Source organism: Mobula birostris, chromosome 1 (genome assembly GCF_030028105.1).
Source record: "Mobula birostris isolate sMobBir1 chromosome 1, sMobBir1.hap1, whole genome shotgun sequence".
NCBI lineage: Eukaryota > Metazoa > Chordata > Chondrichthyes > Myliobatiformes > Myliobatidae > Mobula > Mobula birostris.
The window spans coordinates 72,653,420-72,676,162 of NC_092370.1; the positions used below are offsets into that span (position 1 = coordinate 72,653,420).

Genomic DNA, 22,743 nt, shown 5'->3' on the forward strand with positions numbered 1-22,743 from the left:
CTCACCTTCACACCCCTGCATTCACCCCACTCCACCCCACACTGCATTTTAACTCCTCCTCCACTTCCTGCTTTTGTCCACAAACCCCACTCCACCCATCTCACCCATCTCACCACTACCATGCACAATACCCTCAGCCCTTTAATCACGCTGTAGAATGCATGCAGTGTGTGTTAAGACCAGGAACACATTGCCTAAAGTTGTGGTGAATGCAGATTCAGTTGCAAGTTTCAGTGTGAGAGCTGGATGAAAGTTAAAATATTTGTGGAGAAGGAAATGCAGAAGACTGAGACAGGGTAGATTGTTCTACACATATCTGTCACATGCATGAGCGGCCAGGTGACCATCTTCTACTGTCCTGATTCAGCATCATAGAGTTGCCAGAGGAGATGGAAAGAAACAAACAATTTGAGCCAATATCACAGGTGGGTAATTGACGCAGACTGAGAAATCCAGTTCCCCGAAGTTAAAAAATTCAATACAGTCCTGATGGCTGCACCCTGCCCAGATAGAAGATGAGGTGCAGATCCTCGATCTTTCGAAGTGGATAACTTCACTTGCCCCATCACTGAAATGTTCCCACAACCTATGGACTCACTTTCAAGGACTCTTCATCTCATTAAGGGTTACAAGGAAGGTAGAGCTGAGTCCATGGCTACATCAGCCAAGATCTTATTGAATGATGGAGCAGGCTCGATGGACCAGATGACCTGTTCCTGCTCCTAGTTCTTATCTGCATTCACCAAGGGGAAGGAAGCTAGTGAGCTCAGAGGTGGAGAGGCGCATTGATAGCCTGGTGCATGTCAGTATCAAGAAGGTTAGATATCTTGAAATGCACAAGGTTATACAAATCCACAAATTCAGATGAGATCTATATCAAGGATACTATGGGAAGTATGGAGGGAGATAGCTGGGACACCTGACAGAAAAATTGTAATTTTTGTTAGCCACAGGTGAGAAGCCTGAAAACTGCTAATGTTATTTCTTGAAGAAAGGCAGCAGGAATTAGTCAGGTTTCAACCCAGATGAGTGAGACTCGTGGCTGTGATAGGGAAATAATTGGGGAAAATTCTCTGTGGAAATTCTATATGGAAAGGCGACGGCTGAACAGGAATGGTCAGCATGGCAACACAAGAGACTATAGCTGCTGAACTCTAGAGTATAAAACAATCTGCTGGAATCGATCAACAAGTCAGTCTGTGGAGGTAAGCAGATGAATGAGTGTACTGTCGCAGGACCTTAACCAAAATATTTATCATCCCTTTGCATCCACAGATGCTGCCTGACCCATTGAGTTCTTCTGGTAATTTGTTTTCTGCTGCAATTAGCATGGCTTTGTGGAGGAAAATCCAGTATCACTGATTTGATTAAGACCGTTGAGAAGGTACCCAATAAAACTGATGGAGGTGCAGTTGTGTATAAGACGTTTAGTAAGGTACTTGGCCAGGTACCACATGGCAAGCTAGTCTAGAAGATTCAAGCACATGGAATTCAAAGCGAGCTGGCTAATGGGATGCAAAATTGTCTTGACGATTGGAGGCAAAGAAGAGTGGTGGAAAATGAATATCTAGTATAAGATGGTTAGAAAATCTCTCACTCAGGTTGAGCAGAATTAAACCATTTGGTGCCATTCTTCAGGCAGAAGGCTTACAACTTATGAATTACTTACCACTGCTTGCATTCACCTACAAACCAAGTCTCTCCAAACTGCATTTCCTGCTCATCGTGAAGACATAATACTGGGCACTGGCCTTGGTCACATTGTTTGGTTTGTACTTGATCCTGGTTACATTCGCTCTCAAGTGATTCTGATGTTGATGATCTACAAAACCATGTTTACCATAAGTGCTGCTCAGAATACAACAAATTATCATCAAAGTCATTAACACCACTCTTCCCTTGACTTCTATTAGCCAGCATAGCCGTACCTTCCACTCCCTGGCTTCCTCAATACTTCCACACCTCACCCAATATATTTCCTTACCCCATATGAGAATTAAATGAGGGGAATGGGAGGAGTTAGGATTCACTCTATCTAAATAATTGGATAAAGGGGCTACAAGGAGCATCTCAGAGGAGAATCCAGAAGGATAAGAAGGGAGGTGGGGGAGCGTGGAGTAACAGGAGCTGGACAGTGGGAATGAGGGAAGAGCATAAGTCAAGAGAAGAGCTTATTACCATTAATTACTTCTCATGATCTAAAGTAGATCTCAGGCTTTTCACTTCATTAATATTCAGTCCTAGGGTTTCAACCATTTCTCCTCTCACTTCTCCTTCCATAATGCTGTTCTATTATCTGCATAATATCACACGTAGCATGTTTCTGTGACCTCTGGTAAACTACAGAATCCTTACTCTTCACTGTATACAATAACAATCTGAATGCGAATGCAGGACATAAGATCAGTGCGTTTACAGATATTACTAAAATCAAATGTAACACACTGTAAGGTTCCACTGCTAATGTAATGGTTTCTCTGTAGCAGCAATGTTTGGGTTATGACTAGGGAAAATGGGGCTTTGGATTGTGGGGCTATCCAATGAGAGGGATGTTGTTCTTTCTTGTGGTCTGGGAGCAGGGATTTCGCGGTCTTTTGCCGAGGAGAGATGAGGAGAGAAGACACGAATGGAGAGAGTTGGTAGTCCGCCGGACGGAATCGACTTGAAGCGAGGGTCCAAGGGTCGGCTCTGCTTGGAGGAGGTCAACAGGAAACCAGAAGACTGAACCGTGAGCTCCAATGTTGCTCGCAGACTGTTTCATGAGAATGGGCCCTTTTCTTTTTTTGTTTCTTTATTAACCATATAGTCAAATTAAGAATTATAAAGCTAAATCGTTTAATCACATATTGTGTACTGTTTGTTATTTCATGGTACTGATTTGTAACAGGGAACACATCGTACAGCATCCACCCAAGCAAGATTTCTTAAGTTTGGCCGGGCCAAGGGCTGTCTTCCCCTAGATTAAGCCACCTTTCCACCTAGCCGAACCGAGTTACACAAAGAATATTAAAGAGGATATGCCCTCAGAGCCTGGCAGAGTCTACCCCAGATTATTGAGAGTGGCATGAGAGAAGATTCTTGAAAGAAATCTTTATATTCTCTTTAGCCATGGGCAAAGTCCTAGAGGACTGGAGAGTAGCTAGTATAATTATTTTACTTCAGAAGAGAAGGGACAAAACAGGAAATTATGGGCCTGTGAGCCTTGCATCAGTGGTAGGGAAATTATTGCAGATTTTTTGGATAAGATTTACCCATATATGGAAACATAGACATTATAGATGGTCAGCCTGTTGACTGGCAGAAGGCAGAGAGTGGTCATAAAGGGCTCCTTTTCAAGATGGCTGACCACGACCACTGGTGTCTCACAGGGGTAAATGTTGGGAGCACAGCATTTCACCTTATACATTAATGATCTGGGTGGAAGGACTGATGGCATTGTGGCCAAGTTTGCAGACAGGTGGAGGGGTAGGTAGCATCGCAGAAGCAGGAAGCCTGCCAGACGACTTGGGCATGTTGGGAGAGTGGGCAAAGAGGCAGATGGAATACAGTGTAGCAAAGTGTATGGTCATGCTCTTTGGTAGGAAGAACAAAGGTGCAGACTGTTTTCTAAATGGGGAGAAAGATGAGAAATAAGAGTGCAGAGGGACTTGGGAGTCCTAGTTCAGGTTTCCCTAAAGCAGGGACTCTGCAGTCCAAGGACCCCGAGATTCATTTTTTTGAGGGAATACTTAGCCAGCAAATCTATAGAATAGTAATTATAAAAGGATGTTAAGGTCATAACAAAAACTTGGCTAAGAAAAAGGCAGATCTGGCAGCTCAGTGTTTCCAGACATGAAGCTACAGGAATGAAAGAGGTACAGGTAAGTGAGGAGGGGGTGCAGACTGCACATAACAGCAGTGCTTAGGGATGATATTCAGGGGGATGGTCCAGTGAAGCAATTTACATAGAACAAGGGTAGGGTCACTCTGGTGGGCTGTATTATAGACCCCCACACCCAATAATCAATGGGAATTTGAGGAGCAGGTGTGTAGAGAAACTTCACATAGTTTTAAGAATTACAGGGTTATACTAGTGGGAGATTTTAATTGTTATTAATGAGACACCCAGACTGTTCAGGACATGGATGGGGTGGAATTTGTGAAATGTCTCCAGGAAAGCACTGTGAGTTATTCTGGTATCCACAGTGCAGGAAGCACATGGAAGCTTTGGAGAGTTTGTAGAAAAGGCTCAACAGGATTAGAGATATTAGCTGAAGGAGGTGTTGGGTAAACTTGGGTTGCTTCTTCTGGAGTTTCAGAGGCTGAGCAGAGGTTTGATAGATGTATATAAAAGAATGACAGGCAGAGATAATATAGTCAGGGTTTTATCCCCGTAGTATAAAATATCATTACTTACAATAATGTTCTTGTTTTAAAACAAATGGGTGCTGGGGGAAGCAGATACCACTGAAATATTTACAGGTAGTCAAACAGGCACATGAACAGGAAGGGGATGGAGACACATGGACCATGTGCATATATTTGTGATGAATTTACATTAGCATTATGTTTAACATGGATATGGTGGCTGAACGGGCTGTTCCTGTGCTGTGCTGTACTGTACAGCTCTAATGGCATTTGAAGTTACAGAAAGGATGTGGTAGCAATTGAGAGAGCGCAGAAGAGATTCCAGGATGTTACCTAGAATGGAGGACGGATTATAAGAGACTGGGTTTATTCTCACTGGGGTTCCGGATGTCGAAGGGGAGCATTCAGAGGTTTTTAACAAGCTGAGAGCATAGGTATGGTAGATAATCAAAATCTGTCAAAGGGCAGTCTCCCACCTTTCCTGGTGTGACTCACCTGAAGCGGGATCGAGTGCCAATCCCACAGGTGATGCTGCAGGATGACCAGGCTGACCATTGACTCCAAGCACAGTCTGAGGTCTGGCAGATGTTGTTGGAGCAGGTAACCTGTCCGTCCGTACAGGTGCAGTCGTTGCAGTCGACCTGCTGCATGCTCCCTGGTGCCCAGGTTTTCCCAAATGAGTCAGTGCACTGGCACTGCCAGGGAGCCACACAAACACCATCCTGTTCCAGGGAACCTGTAAACATTAGGCCTTGTGTAGTGAGTCAAGAATGAGTGTGGAATCTCAAGGTAAAGGATCCTTTATACAGCGGGAGGTATACATAATTGGAAACAGGCCCTTTGGCTTGCGTGGTCCATACTGACCAAAATGTCTCACCCAAGTTAGCCCCATTTGCTAGTGTTTGGCCAATAAACCTAAATCTTTCTAATCCTTGTACTTGTCCAAGTGTCTTTCTAAAATTGTTATTGTACCTGTCTCAGTCACTTTCTCCAGCAGTTTGAGTTCTTGATTCCCCAACCCTGGGAAAAAGACTGTCATTCACCCAGTCTCTGCTCCTCATCATTGTATACACCTCAATAACATTACTCTTCTCTCCCCTGCACTCTAACAAATAAGGTCCCAGGCTGTCCAACCTCTCCCTAGTACCCAGTCATTCAAAACCTGGCACACCCTTGTAAATCTTTTCAGCACTCTTTCCAATGTAATAGCAACTTTCCTATCACAGGATGATCAAAACTGAACACACATATGGCCTCACTAATGTCCTAAAGAAGGAATATTCAAAGTACATCTATTATCAAAGAATGCATAAATTATACACCTTGAGATTTGCCTCTGGTATATGGCATACTCATCTTGATTAGTTGAAGAATTGAATTCAAGAATCAGGAAATTAGGCTGCAACTTTATAAAACTCCAGTTAGGCTGCATCTGAAGTACTGTATTCAATTCTGGTCAGCCAATTATAGGAAGGATGCGGAAGATTTGGAGAAGGTATGAAAGAGGTTTACAGAGGTACTGCCTGGATTAGAGGGCATAAGCCTCAAAGAGAAGTTTTACAAAATTGGGTTGTTTTCTCTGGAGTGGTAGAGTGATGGGAGATCTGAAGAATAGATCTGATAGAACATAGATAGCACAGGAACAGACCCCTCAAAACTATTTCAATTAGTAATCAAATGCCCAACTAAAGTAATCCCTTCTGCCCATAAAATGTCCATATCTCTCCGTTTCCTATGCATTCATGTACCTATTGAATGCTTCTATCGTACTTGCCTCCACACTACCCTGGCATAGCATTCCACCCACTCACCACTTTGTGTGTATTTAGAAAAATCTTGTCTCCTCTCATCTTAAGTACATACCCTTTGGTATTTGACATTTCAACCCTAAAGAAGGTACAGGGTATCTATTCAATCTATCTCTGACAGAGACACTTAAAATGTCCTTAACCATGGCTGAAGTGTCAGGGGCCTGGAGGATAGCTAATATTGTTCCATTGTTCAAGAAAGTCTCTGAGAATAAACTAAGAAATTATAGGCTGGTTAGCCTAATATCAGCCATGGTTAACTTATCGGATGGTATTCTAAGGAACAGGATATATAAGTATTTCGATAGACAAGGCCTGCTTGGAAATAGTCAACATGGCTTTTTTGCGAGGCAGATCATGTCTAACCAACCTTTTTCAAGGAGATTACCAAGAAGTTGATGAAGGGAAGCTGGTGGATATTGTCTACATGGACTTTCCCAAAGGCTTTGACAAAGTCTTATATGGGAGGCTGGTCCAGAAGTTTCAGTTTCTTGGCATTCAGGATAAGGTAGTAAATTGGTTTCAACATTGGCTTAGTGAGAGAAAATCAAGATGGTTGTCTCTCTGACTAGAGGCCCATGTCCATACATGGCCTCCTCTACTGCCATGATGAGGCTAAACTCGGGTTGGAGGAGCAACACCTCATATACCATCCAGGTAGCCTCCGGCCCCTTGGTATGAACATAGAATTCTCCAACTTACGGTAATTCCCTCCCCCTCCCTTCCCCTATCCCTATGTCACTCTGCCCCCTCCCCCAGCTGCCTATCACCTCCCTCGTGGTTCCGTCTCCTTCTACTACCCATTGTGTTTTCCCCTATTCTTTCTTCACCTTTCCTGCCTATCACCTCCCTGCCTCCCTTCCCCCACCCCTTTATCTTTCCCCTTACTGGTTCTTCACCTGGAACCTACCAGCCTTCTCCTTCCCACCCTCCCCCGACCTTCTTTATAGGGCCTCTGCCCCTTCCCCCTACAGTCCTGACAAAGGGTTCCGGCCCGAAACGTCGACTGATCTTTTCCACAGATGCTGCCCGACCTGCTGAGTTCCTCCAGCGTGTTGTGAGTGTTACTTAGGCCCCATGACTAGTAGTTTGCCACAGCATCCAGTGCTGGTCTATTGTTGTTTATTATTTATATTAATGATAACAATGACAAACCCAGCACCAATCCCTTTTATGCATAGAAATGATATCAATGATAACAGGATCAGCAAATCTGCGTTATTCTGACCAGAGGTCTGACAAGTGGTGTTCCGCAGTTTTCAGTTCTACAACTTCAGTTTGAAAATGTATATTTATGGGGTGGGACTGGAGCTTGGAGCCTGGGGGATTACAGAGCAAGTTATGAGACTTTTTCCATACCATTTGGACATCGACAGCCTGCTTCACACGTTCCATTGTTGGAGCAGACTATTCCACTCTGGAAGTCAACACAGGCTCGAGGGCATCTGTTGGCGCAGTCAACATACTCCAGGCCAGTGGGGCAGCCATCAGCACCTGGAGAAAATATGGAAAAGTAGAATAACCAAATATTCCACGTCCTTCTAACTGCAATTATCATCTCTCAAAACATTGTATCACTTCCTAAACTCACCCATCCAAAAATTACTATACCAAATCCAACCATCTCTTCCCCAATTAAACCATCACAAGTTTCTAGGACTGAACATCACTAATACTCTATCCTGGCCACAGCCAAGAAAGTTCATCAAATGTTCTATTTCCGCTGGATGCTAAAGAAATTTATCACGTCTCTCTCAACCCTTACCAATTTTTATCAAAGCACCATCTCTGCAAGAAACTGCAACATTCTGAATGTAGCTAAGCACATCACAGAAACCAGCCTTCCCGTCATTGACTCTGTCTACAATTCTCATTGCCTTAGTACAGCAGCCAACATAATCAAAAACCCCACCCACCCCAGACATTCTCTCTTCTCCCCTCTCCTAATCATTAGTGTTTGTTTGAAGATGAAATTCAATAAAAAATAAATTACAAAAAAAAAGAAAATACTAAAGCCTGGAAGTGCATGTTACTAGGCTCAAGGACCACTTGTACCCTGCTGTTATAAAACCATTAAATGGTTCCCTAGTATAAGATGGTCTCTTGACCTCACTATCTGCGTCATTATGAGCTTGCACCTTATTAACACCCGCATTGCACTTTCCCTGCAGCCCGTTACTTTACCCCGCATTCTGATATTGTTTTACCTTGTTCTACCTCAATGCACTGTGTAATGATCTGATCTTGTATGTCAGCACATGTTACAATCTTAAACCAAGTCGAATCCCAACCGACTCTTCCCCATCCCAATCCTGAACACTTCCCAGATGCTAACCCAACCCTCACTAAAATCAGACAGTTGTAATAATACTTATCACTAACCTCAAAACTTAATAAGCAACCAATTAACTTTCCCTCCTGCCACACTCTGAATACACAAAGATCAGTCCAACCTCCAACTCAAAACGTGGTTTGATGAGCAACTGCTAAGTTCACACCTGTGTTTGCACCACAGGGCTGGACATTACACAACATCACTTCAAATCGCTCTCCAGTGCAGGTCTTGCCTCCATTCTTTGGGGGTGGTTCAGTACAGGATCGTATCCGGAGAGACTTGCCTCCTCCACAAGCCCGGTCACACATTGACCATGGACTCCATTTGGACCATCCTCCATTCACTAGTCAATCAAGAGAAAAGACAGTTACATCAGTATGCGTCTTGTTTCCACACCACTGACATCATGGTGTCCCTTGCTTAACACTGATCACTGCTGACTACCTCTCCCTTCTACTAAGGATGGCCAGCCTCTTCGTACTTTTCCCCATTATAATCAATTTACCCAATTTTCAGCTGCTGCTACAGTTTTTACCTCAGGCTTCCAAGTTGGTCTTGACCCACTTGCCACTTTTCACACTTTACTCTATGCCAGAGGCAGAGTAAAGTGACTTCATCTGCTTCTCATTTTAGGTAAATGGAAAAAGATCAAGGAAAAGGCATGTGGAGTAGAATATGTGACAGGACCATAGGGGTATAAGGTGGACAGAAGTGGAATTTATGGGAAAGCTCTTTTGGGAGCTGGCATAGATCCAATGGGCCAGATAGTCTCCGTGTAGATTTGTATAATCTGTGATATAAATATTCAGTCTATAGAAGACCCAAGGCTACCACAGGAGTGCAGGATGACTGAGATACAGGCAAACATTAAAACGACAACATTGGATTCATCACAGATTAAGGAATAGCGATCAATCAGAAAGGACAGAGCTGCTCCCTTAATGTTTCTGGATGAAAGTTGTTCAGAAAGGATAAGAAAGGGGAAAAGGCAGGAAAGTGACTTTACTGATTGAGGATAATGTAATAGCAGTGGGAGATCGATGAAATATGGACATGATCCAGTTGAATAAGTAAATAGCTTTGCACCATCATTCTACAGGGTCATCAAACAGAGAGAGGGTGATAGAAGAGGGAATTTGCAAGGGGTGACAGAACTATCAAGGGCACAGGAAGGCAGGAAAAAGGAAGGAAGTATTGTTAGACCTGGCTCTAAGAATACCAAGTGGCTAAGAGTGGCGAGAGAAGGGGCAGTGTTGGATCTCCTGTTAGGGAATGAGATAGGCTAGGTAACGGAGGTTTGTGTTGGGGAGAACTTCGGGTCCAGTGATCACAATGCCATTAGTTTCAATATAATTATGGAGAAGGATAGGTCTAGACCCAAGGTTGAGATTTTTGATTGGAGAAAGGCTAATTTTGAGGAGATGCGGAAGGATTTAGAAGGAGTGGATTGGGACAATTTGTTTTATGGGAAAAATGTTATAGAGAAATGGAGGTCATTTAAAGGTGAAATTTTGAGAGTACAGAATCTTTATATTCCCGTTAAGTTGAAGGGAAAGGTTAAAAGTCTGAGAGAGCTATGGTTTTCAAGGGATATTAGAAACTTGGTTCGAAAAAAGAGAGATATCTACAATAAATATAGGCAGCATGGAGTAAATGAGGTGCTTGAGGAATATAAAGAATGTAAAAAGAACCTTAAGAAAGAAATTAGAAAAGCGAAACGAAGATATGAGGTTGCTTTGGAGAATCAGAGTGGACAGCTATGTGTGGAGCCAAAAGAAATGGGGGAGATTCTGAACAATTTCTTTTCATCAGTATTCACTAAGGAGAAGGATAGTGAATTGTGTAAGCTAAGGGAAACAAGTCGGGTAGTTATGGAAACAATGACGATTAAAGAAGAGGAAGTACTGGCACTTTAAGGAATATAAAAGTGGATAAGTCTGCGGGTCCTGACGGGATATTGCCTAGGACCTTGAGGGAAGTTAGTGTGGAAATAGCTGGGGCTCTAACAGAAATATTTCAAATGTCATTAGAAACAGGGATGGTGCCGGAGGATTGGTGTATTGCTCATGTTGTTCCATTGTTTAAAAAGAGTTCTAAGAATAAACCTAGCAATTATCGGCCTGTGAGTTTGATGTCAGTGGTGGGTAAATTGATGGAAAGTATCCTTAGAGATGGTATATATAATTATCTGGATAGACAGGGTCTGATTAGGAACAGTCAACATGGATTTGTGCGTGCAAGGTCATTTTTGACAAATCTTATTGAATTTTTTTGAAGAGGTTACTAGGAAAGTTGACGAGGGTAAAGCGGTGGATGTTGTCTATATGGACTTCAGTAAGGCCTTTGACAAGGTCCCACATGGAAGGTTGGTTAGAAAGGTTCAATCGTTAGGTATTAATATTGAAGTAGTAAAATGGATTCAGCAGTGGCTGGATGGGAGATGCCAGAGAGTGGTAGTGGATAACTGTTTGTCAGATTGGAGGCCGGTGACTAGTGGTGGGCCTCAGGGATCTGTACTCGGCCCAATGTTATTTGTCATATACATTAATGATCTGGATGATGGGGTGGTAAATTGGATGAGTAAGTATGCAGATGATACTAAGATAGGTGGAGTTGTGGATAATGAAGTAGGTTTTCATAGCTTGCAGAGAGATTTAGGCCAGTTAGAAGAGTGGGCTGAAAGATGGCAGATGGAGTATAATGCTGATAAATGTGAGGTGCTACATTTTGGTAGGACTAATCAAAATAGGATATACATGGTAAATGGTAGGGCATTGAAGAATGCTGTAGAACTGAAGGTGGAATCTCATGTGGATAGGGTGGTGAAGAAAGTTTTTGGTATGCTGGCCTTTATAAATCAGAGCAGAGTAGAGGAGTTGGGATGTAATATTAATATGTAATAAGGAATTGGTGAGGCCAAATTTCGAGTATTGTGTACAGTTTTGGTCACCGAATTATAGGAAAGATGTCAACAAAATAGAGAGAGTACGGAGAAGATTTACTAGAATGTTACCTGGGTTTCATCACCTAAGTTACAGAGAAAGGTTGAACAAGTTGGGTCTTTAATCTTTGGAATGTAGAAGGTTGAGAGGGGACTTGATAGAGGTGTTTAAAATTATGAGGGGGATAGATAGAGTTGACGTGGATAGGCGTTTTCCATTGAGAGTGGGGGAGATTCAAACAAGAGGACATGAGTTGAGAGTTAAAGGGCAAAAGTTTAGGGGGAACTTCTTTACTCAGAGAGTGGTAGCTGTGTGGAATGAGCTTCCAGCAGAAGTGGTTGAGGCAGGTTCGATGTTGTCGTTTAAAGTTAAATTGGACAGATATATGGACAGGAAAGGAATGGAGGGTTATGGGCTGAGTGCAGGTCGGTGGGACTAGGTGAGAGTAAGAGTTCAGCATGGACTAGAAGGGCCAAGATGGCCTGTTTCTGTGCTGTAATTACCATATGGCAAATGTATGTCAATGATTTGGACTATGGGATTAATGGATTTGTGGCTAAATTTGCTGATGATATAAAGATAGGCGGAGAAGCGGGTAGTGTTGAGGAAACAGTGAGCCTGCAGGGAGACTTAGATAGTTTAGGAGAATGGGCAAAGAGGTGGCAAATGAAATACAATATTGGAAAATGTACGGTCATGAACTTTGGTGGAAGAAATAAACAGGTAGACTATTATCTAGATGGGAAGAGAATTCAAAATGCAGAGATGCAAAGGGTCATGGGAGTCCTTGTGCAGGATACCCTAAAGGTTAACCTCCAGGTTGAGTCAGTGGTGAAGGCAGCGAATGCAATGGTGGTATTCATTTCTAGAGGTATAGAATATAAGAGCAGGGATGTGATGTTGAGGCTCATGAGACCACACTTGGAGTATTGTGAGCAGTTTTGGGTTCCTTATTTTAGAAAGGATATACTCATATTGGAAAAGGTTCAGAGAAGATTCACGTGAATGATTCCAGGAATGAATGGGTTATCGTATGAGGGACGTCTGACAGCTCTTGGGTTGTATTCCCTGGAGTTCAGGAGAATGAGGGGGGATCTCTTAGAAACATTCTGAATGTTGAAAGGCCTGAACAGATTAGATATGGCAAAGTTATTTCCCATAGTAGGGGAATCTAGTTCAAGAGGGCACAATATCAGGATTGAAGAACTTCCATTTAAAACAGAGATGCAGAGAAATTACTTTAGTCAGAGGGTGGTAAATCTGTGGAATTTGTTGCCATGAGCGGCTGTGGAGGCCAGGTCATTGCGTGCATTTAAGGCAGAGATAGATAGGTTCTTGATTAGCCAGGGCATGAAGGTACGGGGAGAAGGCAGGGGAATGGGGATGACTGGAAGAATTGGATCAGCCCATGATTGAATGGCGAAGCAGACTCGACGGGCCGAACGGTTTACTTCTGCTCCTGTATCTTATGGTCTAAATGTGATCAACAGATTAGGTGATTTAAACTGGAAGTACAGTAGGGCAAAGTGCAGTCTGAAATGGAAATTCCTAACGACAGGAGGGAGGGCTGGCTCTAACTGGAAAAGTTGGGACATGGCTAAAGCAAAACCTGAGTGTTAAGATTCTGGTGGAACAAAGGAGGAAATGTCTCAAGTACAGATGGAGTCATTCCCATAGAACAGAGACAGATAGAACATAGAGCTGCATTCAGATCCATCCCAGATGAATAACTGACGATATTAGAATCAGGCTGAATAAGATAAGGAGAATACAACCATAGTACAAGAGCTTCTACAAACACAGGGAAAGGAGCATATTAGTTCCTTAAAAGCCGAGACTTGCAATTAATAATGGGGACTAGGGAAATGATAGTGACTTAAAACACACAAGAGGGAAACTCATCCAGCTCAGTCCTGGGTACGAACCTCCCCGGCATCATTTCAAAAGGCAATGCCGCAAAATAGAGGCATCCATCATTAAGGACCCCCCCCCCCAATCACCCAGCATGTGCCCCCTTCTCACCCCTACAATGAAGGAGGATGTACAGGAGCCTGAAGACACACACTCAACATTTCAGAAACAGATTTCTTAATGGATAATGAACCCATGAACACTACCTCGCTCTTTTTTCTCTCTTTTTGCACTATTAATTTTATAAAATATATACAGCTTATTGTAATTTACAGTTTTTTGTTATTATTATGTATCACTGCTGAAAAATTGCCAATTTCACAGCATACAGTATGGCAGTAATAGTAAAGCTGATTCTGATTCTAATTCAAATTCGAGCAAAGGGTGAGCAGCTTCAAGTTCCTGGGCAACAACATCTGAGATATTAGTGGCCAAGATGTGCTGAGCCCAGGTCAACATCATGGGACATTGACAGTGCTTTGGCTCACCTCCGGTGGTCAGCGTAGTAGTAACGTAGTGGCTATGGCCTCCTCACGTGACCCCACCAGACACCGCATGGATGGCTATTCAACAAGTCACCACAGAACTCACACAGATTGATACCAAATTCCATGAACCTTTTTCAGGGAACCCAATCATATACCGTGCATGTTTCAAATATTAACAAAGCATGAAATACTATTCCAGTCAATTAAGTTAACAAGAAGAAACAGCAAATGGAACATGTTGAAAAATGTGAAGTTAGACACCCTGCTGGGAAGAATAGAGAAGCAGAAAGTTATTTAAGTTGTGACTAATGAATGCTGTCATTAGAGAGAGCTGGGGGCCCCACAAGAGGCAAAAGTTTACGAGGAAAGTGCAAGAAAATAATTAGGAAGATAAATGGAGCTTTGTATTTTTGCAAGGGGAATGAGTAACTAAGGAAGAAGTAGCTAGCGCATTGCGGACTTTGTGGTAATAATTTGCCCCATTGGTCATAGCTTATTTAGATTAGACCCTTAAGGAAGAAGGATTAATGTTGGAGTAAGCATTCAGAATTGGAGGCAATCTATGTATAGTGGTTTACTAGCACAGATGGTTTCAGGATAAGGTGACACAAAACAGCTATTTGACAGTAAAATGGCATGAGAACGAGAAGCTGAAGTCAGTCTGCACTGTAATTTGGAGTGAGAAGGTTGTTGATTCAAGCCCCACTTTGTAACCCGGAACACTGTTACATTTCTGGTCACGACACTGTAAGGAGGTTGCAGCATCTTCAGAGGCTGCAGAGGCTTGTAGAACCATGACGTACAGAGAGGTGGTCCAGGCTGTGACTGTTTTCTTTAAAACCACGGAGACTGAGGAAAATCTGCAGATGCTGGAAATCCGAGCAACACACACAACTGACTGAGGAGAAATACAGTTCTGGTGTAAGAAATGATCTGAGGCCTTGACCTGGGGAAGAGGGATCAGTAACCAGGCGATATGGATCTAACAGCAGGAGGAGTAGTGGGAAAATGAGAAGTCAATTCTCTCATTCAGCAGTGGGGCCTCTTGTGTGAAAGTGTGGTGGATTCAGAAATCTAATTGAACAAGGACCTGGATAAGTTCTCAAAGACGATGGTGACAGAGTTATGGGCCAAACACTGGGAGGTGACATTAACACAAGTATGAACACAATGATCACTTGCATCCCATAAATGGGCAGGATCTCTTTCTCCTCTCCTCTCTACTCTGTCATAGTGTCTGCTCACCTCCACCGCAGCCCCCCCTTTCCCTACACTCCTTTAACCACCTTACTCATCTCCCCCTCCACTTCCCCCTGCACTCCCTATGTCCTCCACTGCATCTTCTCCCCCTCCACTCTCCCCTGTACCCTCTACCTCCTCCACTGCACCATCTTCTTCCTCAGCCCATCTTCTCATATCCTCTACCCCTCCATTGCACTCACTTCTCTCCCTCCTCCTACTACAGCTGACCTCCCCATGACCCTTACCCTACCCCCCCCCCATGCTCCTTCCCCTCCATCACAATTTGACCCAGCTTCAGCCCTCTGTTCTTGACCCACAGTCTGGACCTTGCCCCCAGCCCCCATTTTGATCTGCCTTGACTCCAACCCCCATGGCGTAGCTTACTCAACTCTGTTGTCCTCCCACAGCTTTCTCTGCCACAAAAGGTCTTTTCTCACAACTACAAACTATTAACAGCAATACCACCAGCTGGTCGGCACGGTTACATAGCAGTTAGCTCAATGCTTCACAGTGCCAGTGACCACCAATTGTGGTTCAATTCCCACCGCTGTCTGTAAGGAGTTTGTATTGTGTGGATTTCTTCTGGGCGCTCCGCTTTCCTCCTACATTCCAAAGATGTACGGTTAGGGTTGAGTGATGGACATACTTCGTTGGTGCCAGAAGCATGGCAACACTTGCGGGCTGCCCCCGAGGCATCCTCAGGCTGTGTTAGTCTTTGACACAAATGACACATATGTTTCGATGTTCTGATGTACATGTGTTCAATAAATCTAATCTTTTATCTCCGGTCTCTGAGCACTATAGAGCCCTACTGGCAACAGTTACAATAACTCCATTACCCTTTGCTCCCTGTCACCAGGCTGATTTTGAACCAATCTGTCTCTCCCCTGGATTCTAAGTCTTCACTACGTGGGACATTCAGAAAGAGTTCATGTTTTGAATGATTTGTTTCTACTTTGACAACTCACCTCTGCAAGCCTTTATGTTACAGAAACGTATTTCCAGATTTCCTGTCAAGATTTCCTTGCACCACTGACCACCCAACCTTGGAGCATTGTAAGTCCGGAGACGATGCTGTTGGCCGACACCACAGCTACGTGAACATTGACTCCATTCTGACCACATGTTCCAGCTGCAGTTCCTGGTACAATTGTCACCAGAACATTCTGTCTCATCTGCTGAGCAAGAAAAGTATTAGATTATTTACATCACACAGTCAACCCTGACAAGACTGAGGGGAATTCACCTTACTTCTATGTAACAAGAACTAGGAACTGAATAGGCTGTTGCTGTATCATTGGTTGGACAGAGTCTCTTAAACAAAGAGACCAAACACAGGCTGAGTGATCCCTTTGCTGAACATCTCCATTCAGAGCCTTTACCCATCAACCCTGACCTCTCTGTTCCAAGTATGTTCCAAAGTTTTATACAGTTTCACTTACTTTGCTATTTTATACTCAATGCCCATCTGATGAAGGCAAGAATGCCGTACAACACACACACACACACACAAAATGTTGCAGGAACTCAGCATGACAGGCAAAATCTATGGAGAGAAATAAACAGTCATCTCATCATTACTTCCCTCCATTGATACTGCCCGACCTGCTGGGTTCCTTCAGCATTTTGAGTATATTGTTCTGCATCTGCAGAATCTCTTGTGTCAAGTATGAGGCACACTTTCTTTATCATCCAGTCCACATGCAGATATTTATAAGGCACATAAGCTGGCCCTTTGGCTCATCAGATCCATGCTAATCTTTTTGCTAGTCCACAGTACATATACCTGCATTAGGTCTGTATAGTCCCAAACCCTGCCTACTTAACTGCCTGTCTAACCTAGTGACTACATCTGATTCCACTCTGTATCAACCACTCTGTATAAAACCATACTTCTTTTGTAGAAGTAGTGAAAGGGTTGACTATTTTCTAAATGAAAGTACAAAATAATTGAGATGCAAAGGGACTTGGGAGTCCTTGTGCAGAGTTCCTTAAAGGTTAATTTGCTGGTTGAGTCTGTGGTGAGGAAGGCAAATGCAATGTTAGCATTCATTTCAAGAGGACTAGAATAGAAAAGCAAGGATGCATTGTTGGAACTTTAAAAAGCACTGGTGAGGCCTCGCGGAGTATCGAGAGTAGATTTGGGCCCCTTATCTTAGAAAGGAGGTGCTGAAACTGGAGAGGGTTCAAAGGAGGTTCATGAAGATGATTCCAGGATTGAATGGCTTGTCATATGAAGAGTGTCTGATGGCTCTGGGTCTGTATTCAGTAGAATTCAGAAGAATGAGGGGTGACCTAATTGAAATCCATCAATTGGTGAAAGACCTTGATACAGTGGATGTGGAGAGGATGTTTCCTATGGTTAGAGAGTTTCAGACCAGAGGACACAGCCTCAAAATAGAGAGGTATCCTTTTAGAACGCAGATGGGGGGGGAATTTCTTTAACCAGAGGGTGGTGAATCGGTGAAATTCTTTGCCACAGGCAGCTGTGGAGGCCAAGTCTTTAAGTATGTTTAAGGCAGATGTTGATAGCTTCTTGAATGGTCAGGGCATGAAGAGATGTGAGGAGAAGGCAAGTGATTGAGCTTGAGAGGAAACTGGATCAGCCATGATAAAATGGTGGAGAAAACTCAATGGGCCAAATAGCCTAATTCTGCTTTGTGTTATGGTCTCTCAGATTTCCTTTAAAGCTCCTACCCTCTCACCATAAACATACATCTTCTTGTTTTGACACCCGCAGCATGGAAATGACAATGGCTATCTGCTACATCGTATGGTAGAGGCTGCAAAGGATTGTAGACTCAGCCAGCTTCATCATGGACACAAGCCTCCCTACCATCGAGGACATCTTCTAAAGGTGGTGCATCAAGAAGGCAGCCTCTATCATTACAACCCTCTTCATCCAGGACATGCCCTCTTCTCATTACTACAGGAGCATGAAGAACCACACTCACACTTTATGAAGTTTCTTCCTTCTGCCATCAGATTTCCAAATGGTCCATGAACTCATAAACACAACCTCACTCTTCCTCAGCCAGTAACCCTCCTGAGCAGAAAATCCCACCCTCCATCAAGCTTCCCACCAATACTTCTACCCACTCTCTCACCACAATATTATCCCCCCAGCTGAAACTTTCACATCACCTTCACCCTAACTCACTCTTCCCTCCTTGCTTCCTCACCCCCATCCAGCCAGAACCCACCCAACCCCACACAGCATTACTTGTGCACTGGGGCAGATTGCAGGGGCGTTCCTGGAAAGTTTCCCCAGTGCAGTTCCGGCGACGGCAGGAACGGGTGCGGCTCTTCATGCTGGGGAACTCAGAGTCAGAACAATTCCTGGAGCAACGAGTCCATGGAGCCCAGGGAGAAAATCCTTCGGAATCTAGAGAGAAGAAGAGAGAAAACGAGAGAGATTGAACGTCTGAAAAAGACCGAGTTGGACCGCTGGTGGCGCAATGACATCAGCGCTGGACTCTGGAATGGAGGTTCCCGGGTTCGAATCCAGTTGGGGCTGCTCCCGAGTGCGTTTTCCATCTGTGCCGGGTTGAGTGTCGAGATTGCAACTCGACCTCGTAAAATAAAGGGAAAATACTGCGAAAATGTCTGTGTGAGGAGCAGCGCGCCACACAGTGTCCCTCTCTCTCTCGCACACTCCGCGCCTTGTAAAAGCCATGAAAAGAGATCATCATGGACACACGCACGCACGCAGGCACACGCCAAAAAAAAAAGAAAAAAGAACGAGCAAGTCACAAGGAGGAAGTGAATGAGATGGACTATGAAAGAGAAATGAGACAGAATTAAATAGTGGATGGAGAGAGAAATGGTGCAATTGTGAAATAGGAAATAAAAATAGTGTGATTGAGGGAAAGAGTGAAAGAAATAAACAGTTGTGTGAATGAGAGACAATGACACTGAGAGAGAAGGAGAATTACAGAGAGGGAAAGAACAAGTAAGAATTAGAAGGGAATGAGAGAGAGATAGAACATGGAGCAGTACCACACAGGAATCAGTGTGCCTGTCAGATAGAGTCACCAGCAAAGAAACAGGCCCTTCGGCCCAACTGGTTCACACGCATCAAGATTCCTACTTAAGCTAGCCATTTGCCTCTGCTCAGTCCACATCTTCCTAAAACTTTCCAATCCATGTACCTTTTGAAAGATGGAATTGGAATTGAAATTGGCTTATTATTGTCATATGTACTGAGATACAGTGAAAAGCTCTTACATACTGCTCATACAGATAAAAAACATTGCACGGTGCATTAAGGTAGAACAAGGTATAATGGTAACGGAAGGCAGAATAACCTGTAACAGCTGCAGAGAAAATGCAGTGCAGGTGGGACAATAACGTGCAACATCATAGCAAGGTAGATGGTGAGGTCAAGAGTCCATCATATCATACTAGGGAACCATTCAATAGTCTCATAATAGTGGGGGTAGAAGCTGTCCTCAGGTCTGGTGGCACATGCTTTCAGACTTTTGTATCTTTTGTCTGATGGGAGAAGAGAGAAGAGAGAATGTCTGGGCTATTGTACCTGCTTCAACCAGTTCCTCTGGCAGCTCATTCTACATACCTATGTACCAACCTTGACATAAAAAAAGTTGCTTCTAAGATTTCCAAATCTTCCCATTCTCACCTTAAACTGATGCTCTCTAGTTCTTGACTTCCCAATCCTGGGAAAAAAATTACATTTACTTTCTTTCCTGTGCCCATCAAACTTTACAACTCCTCCCTTGGAGGGTCAGACACCCTGAGTCAATATGCTGGTCCTGGACTTATTTCCTGGCATAATTTACATATTATTATTTAATTATTTATGGTTTTTATATTGCTATATCTATACTCTATTCTAGGTTGGTGCAACTGTAACAAAACCCAATTTCCCTCGGGATCAATAAAGTATGACTATGACCTATGCCCCTCCTGCAGGTGTATAAAATGATCATCACCTCTCAGTCTCCTACACTGTATGTAATGAAGATCTAGCCCGACCAACCTCTGTCTATAACACTACCTCAAGTTATGCAGCATCCTTGCAAATCATCGCTGCACTCTTTCCAATTTCATAACTTCTTTCCTATAGCAGGATGTCTAAAACCAAACACAATACTCCAATTGCAGCCTGTACAAAAGTATCATGACCTTCCAACTTTTCCACTCAATGCCCTCACTGATAAGGAAGGCCTTCACTACCTGTTCCAGCACTTTCACAGAACCAAATTTTGAACTCTAATGGGCAGAGTCCCAGAGCTATACAGCATGGCAAAACGGCCATGCTAACCCTTGTAACTCAGTATTCTGAACAATGGAGGCAAGCACGCTGAATGCCTTTTTCACCACGTCTACCTATGTCACCAGCTTCAATGAACTGTGTACCTGTCTGTGTACATGCCTTTGATTTTGACTGTATCCCTAGCTCTCTGTTTTACAACCACAAGTTGGTCAAAGGAGGAGCAGGAGGAGGAAAGAACAGGGAGAGAGTGAGGGAGGAAGAGCATGGAGAGAAAATTTCTCAATAACTAAACCTACAGTACGCTTTGCAGACAATACTAAAACAGGAAGTGTCATAGATGGTGGAGGTTATCAGGAACTACAGGGAGGGCCTATTTCTATCTTGTTTGATTCTCCGAGTCTCTCTGTGACTCACTGATATAGATGAGCCAGTAATAACGCCCATCTCTGAAATGTCTTCCTCAAACTGAATGTCTTGATGGCCCATTTCAGAGGATAATTAAGAGCCAGCCATATCAGTGTGGGTCTGAAATTCCACATAGTCCGCACTAGACCAAGGTGACTGATGTCCTTATAGAATGGATTTCAGTGTTCTGTAGTTTCACAGCCAGTATTAAATGCCAGTGTGATGAGATATGCACTCCACATACATACACTGGGCCTCTGGATAACTAGCTCTCTGGTGCCTCCATGGTGCCACTGTCTAAGGGTGGACAGAACGAGAGACAGTGAGGGAGGGAGGGAGTTGAGAGAAGTGAGGGAGGGAAGTGTCAGAGATGAAAGGATGAGGTTTCTTCTTACCTGGCCCACTGTCAGGAGGTTCCATTGTTGGTATGGGCACTGAAAGAGAAAAAGATGATTAGCAGGTTCCAAGGCAAGTAACTCATTAACCTCATCCTCAGCCCAGGGCCAGGGTTGGAGTCTAGGTCTGGCTGGCCTTTCACTGAAGCCTAACATTTAAATTTACAATTCAGAGAAGGCTATTTGTTCCATTACACCAGAGGTTCCCAATCTGGGGTCTACAGACCCCTCAGTTAATGTTCGGGGTCCGTGGCACATAAAAGGTTGGTTAGGACCCCTGCATTAGACCATAAGTCATAAGAGCAGAATTAGGCTATTTGGCAAATTGAGTCTATCATGGCTGATTTATTATTCCCCTCAACCCTATTCTTCTGTCATTTCACCATAACCTTTGACACCCTGACTAATCAAGAACCTATCCATTACATCCATGCATGCTGTAAGACTATGTAAGCTAATCCACCACACTTGATCCCTACCCTTATAGTAATATACTTAATTCATGTTTTTTTCAGATCAGGGCATCATTAAAAATGCAGCATTCATTGTCCATTCTTACTTGCTCCTGTGTAGGTGGGAATAAGAGTCCTCCTTGAACCACTACAGCTCTGCTGAACATGCTCTTACTGTGTTGTTGGGGAAGGAGTTCCAGCATTTAGATTCAATGATAAAGATAAACCAGTGATAAAGTGTATTTCCAAGTCAGGGTGGTGTTTGATTCCGAGGGAGGCTGTAGGTAGTAATGTTTTCCAGTGCCAGATGCCCTTTATAGAAGGTGACAGAGATGGATGTTTAAAAGGGCTGTTGGAGCAGCCAAGTAAGTGAGTAAGTGATGTGTATTACTGTAGCCACTATATACCAACAGTGCTTACATCTTGGACGGGGTTATCATAGTTTGCTTTGTCCTGAATGCCATTGAGTTTCTATAGAATTGTTGGGAGTTGTGCAGTCAAAAAGGGTGTGTTCCATCATGCTCCTGGTCTGTGCCTGTGGGTGGTGGAAAGGTAATGGGATGGTGTCACACACTGCAGTATACCACTTCGCTGATTACTTCTGGTTGCTACAGATCTACATGACCAATCTGAACCTCTGGTTAATAGTGATCCCCAAAATGTTGATGCTGGGTAATGGGCAATGAAATGGCTGATGGAAATATTGATGAATGTAATGCCAGATGATTACATCTGGTTACAACGGAGACGTAATCATGTAATAGATGATTACAATAGAGAAGGTATCTTGACACTTTCATGGTGCAAATTGGGACTCGACACCTGAGCCTGAACGTTGACAGTCTTGCTGCAAAGGTGACATCATTTGCTGAGCATACCAAAAGAATTGAACACGATGAAAGGAAGGTCATTGGTGAAGCTGCTGAAGGTGGACACTTGGACAAACTTGTCCTCGGGCTACAATGAATGTCTGACAATAACTGCATCCAATTTCCTATGAAATATCACTTCAAATTCAAAGGAGAAGTGCAGGCAAGTTGTTGTTTTTTTTTTTACCCACAAACTGGGAATGGCTGCCTGGGGTGCTGGTGGAGGCGAGTATGATGGAGACATTCAAGAGGCTTTCAAATAGACACACGATTGTGTAGGAAATGAAAGGATATAGACAATGTGTTGGCAGAA

At 43.5% G+C, this 22,743-nt stretch overlaps 1 protein-coding gene across 1 annotated transcript in view; it reads right to left on the reverse strand.

The window, feature by feature from the left end:
- Positions 1–22,743, reverse strand: part of sspo (SCO-spondin) — a 311,321-nt gene that overhangs the window by 98,598 nt on the left and 189,980 nt on the right. The window contains 7 exon segments of the mRNA XM_072245202.1: positions 1,670–1,822; positions 4,843–5,083; positions 7,515–7,649; positions 8,666–8,833; positions 16,042–16,248; positions 18,297–18,458; positions 21,110–21,148. Coding sequence (XP_072101303.1) covers positions 1,670–1,822; positions 4,843–5,083; positions 7,515–7,649; positions 8,666–8,833; positions 16,042–16,248; positions 18,297–18,458; positions 21,110–21,148 — 1,105 coding nt within the window.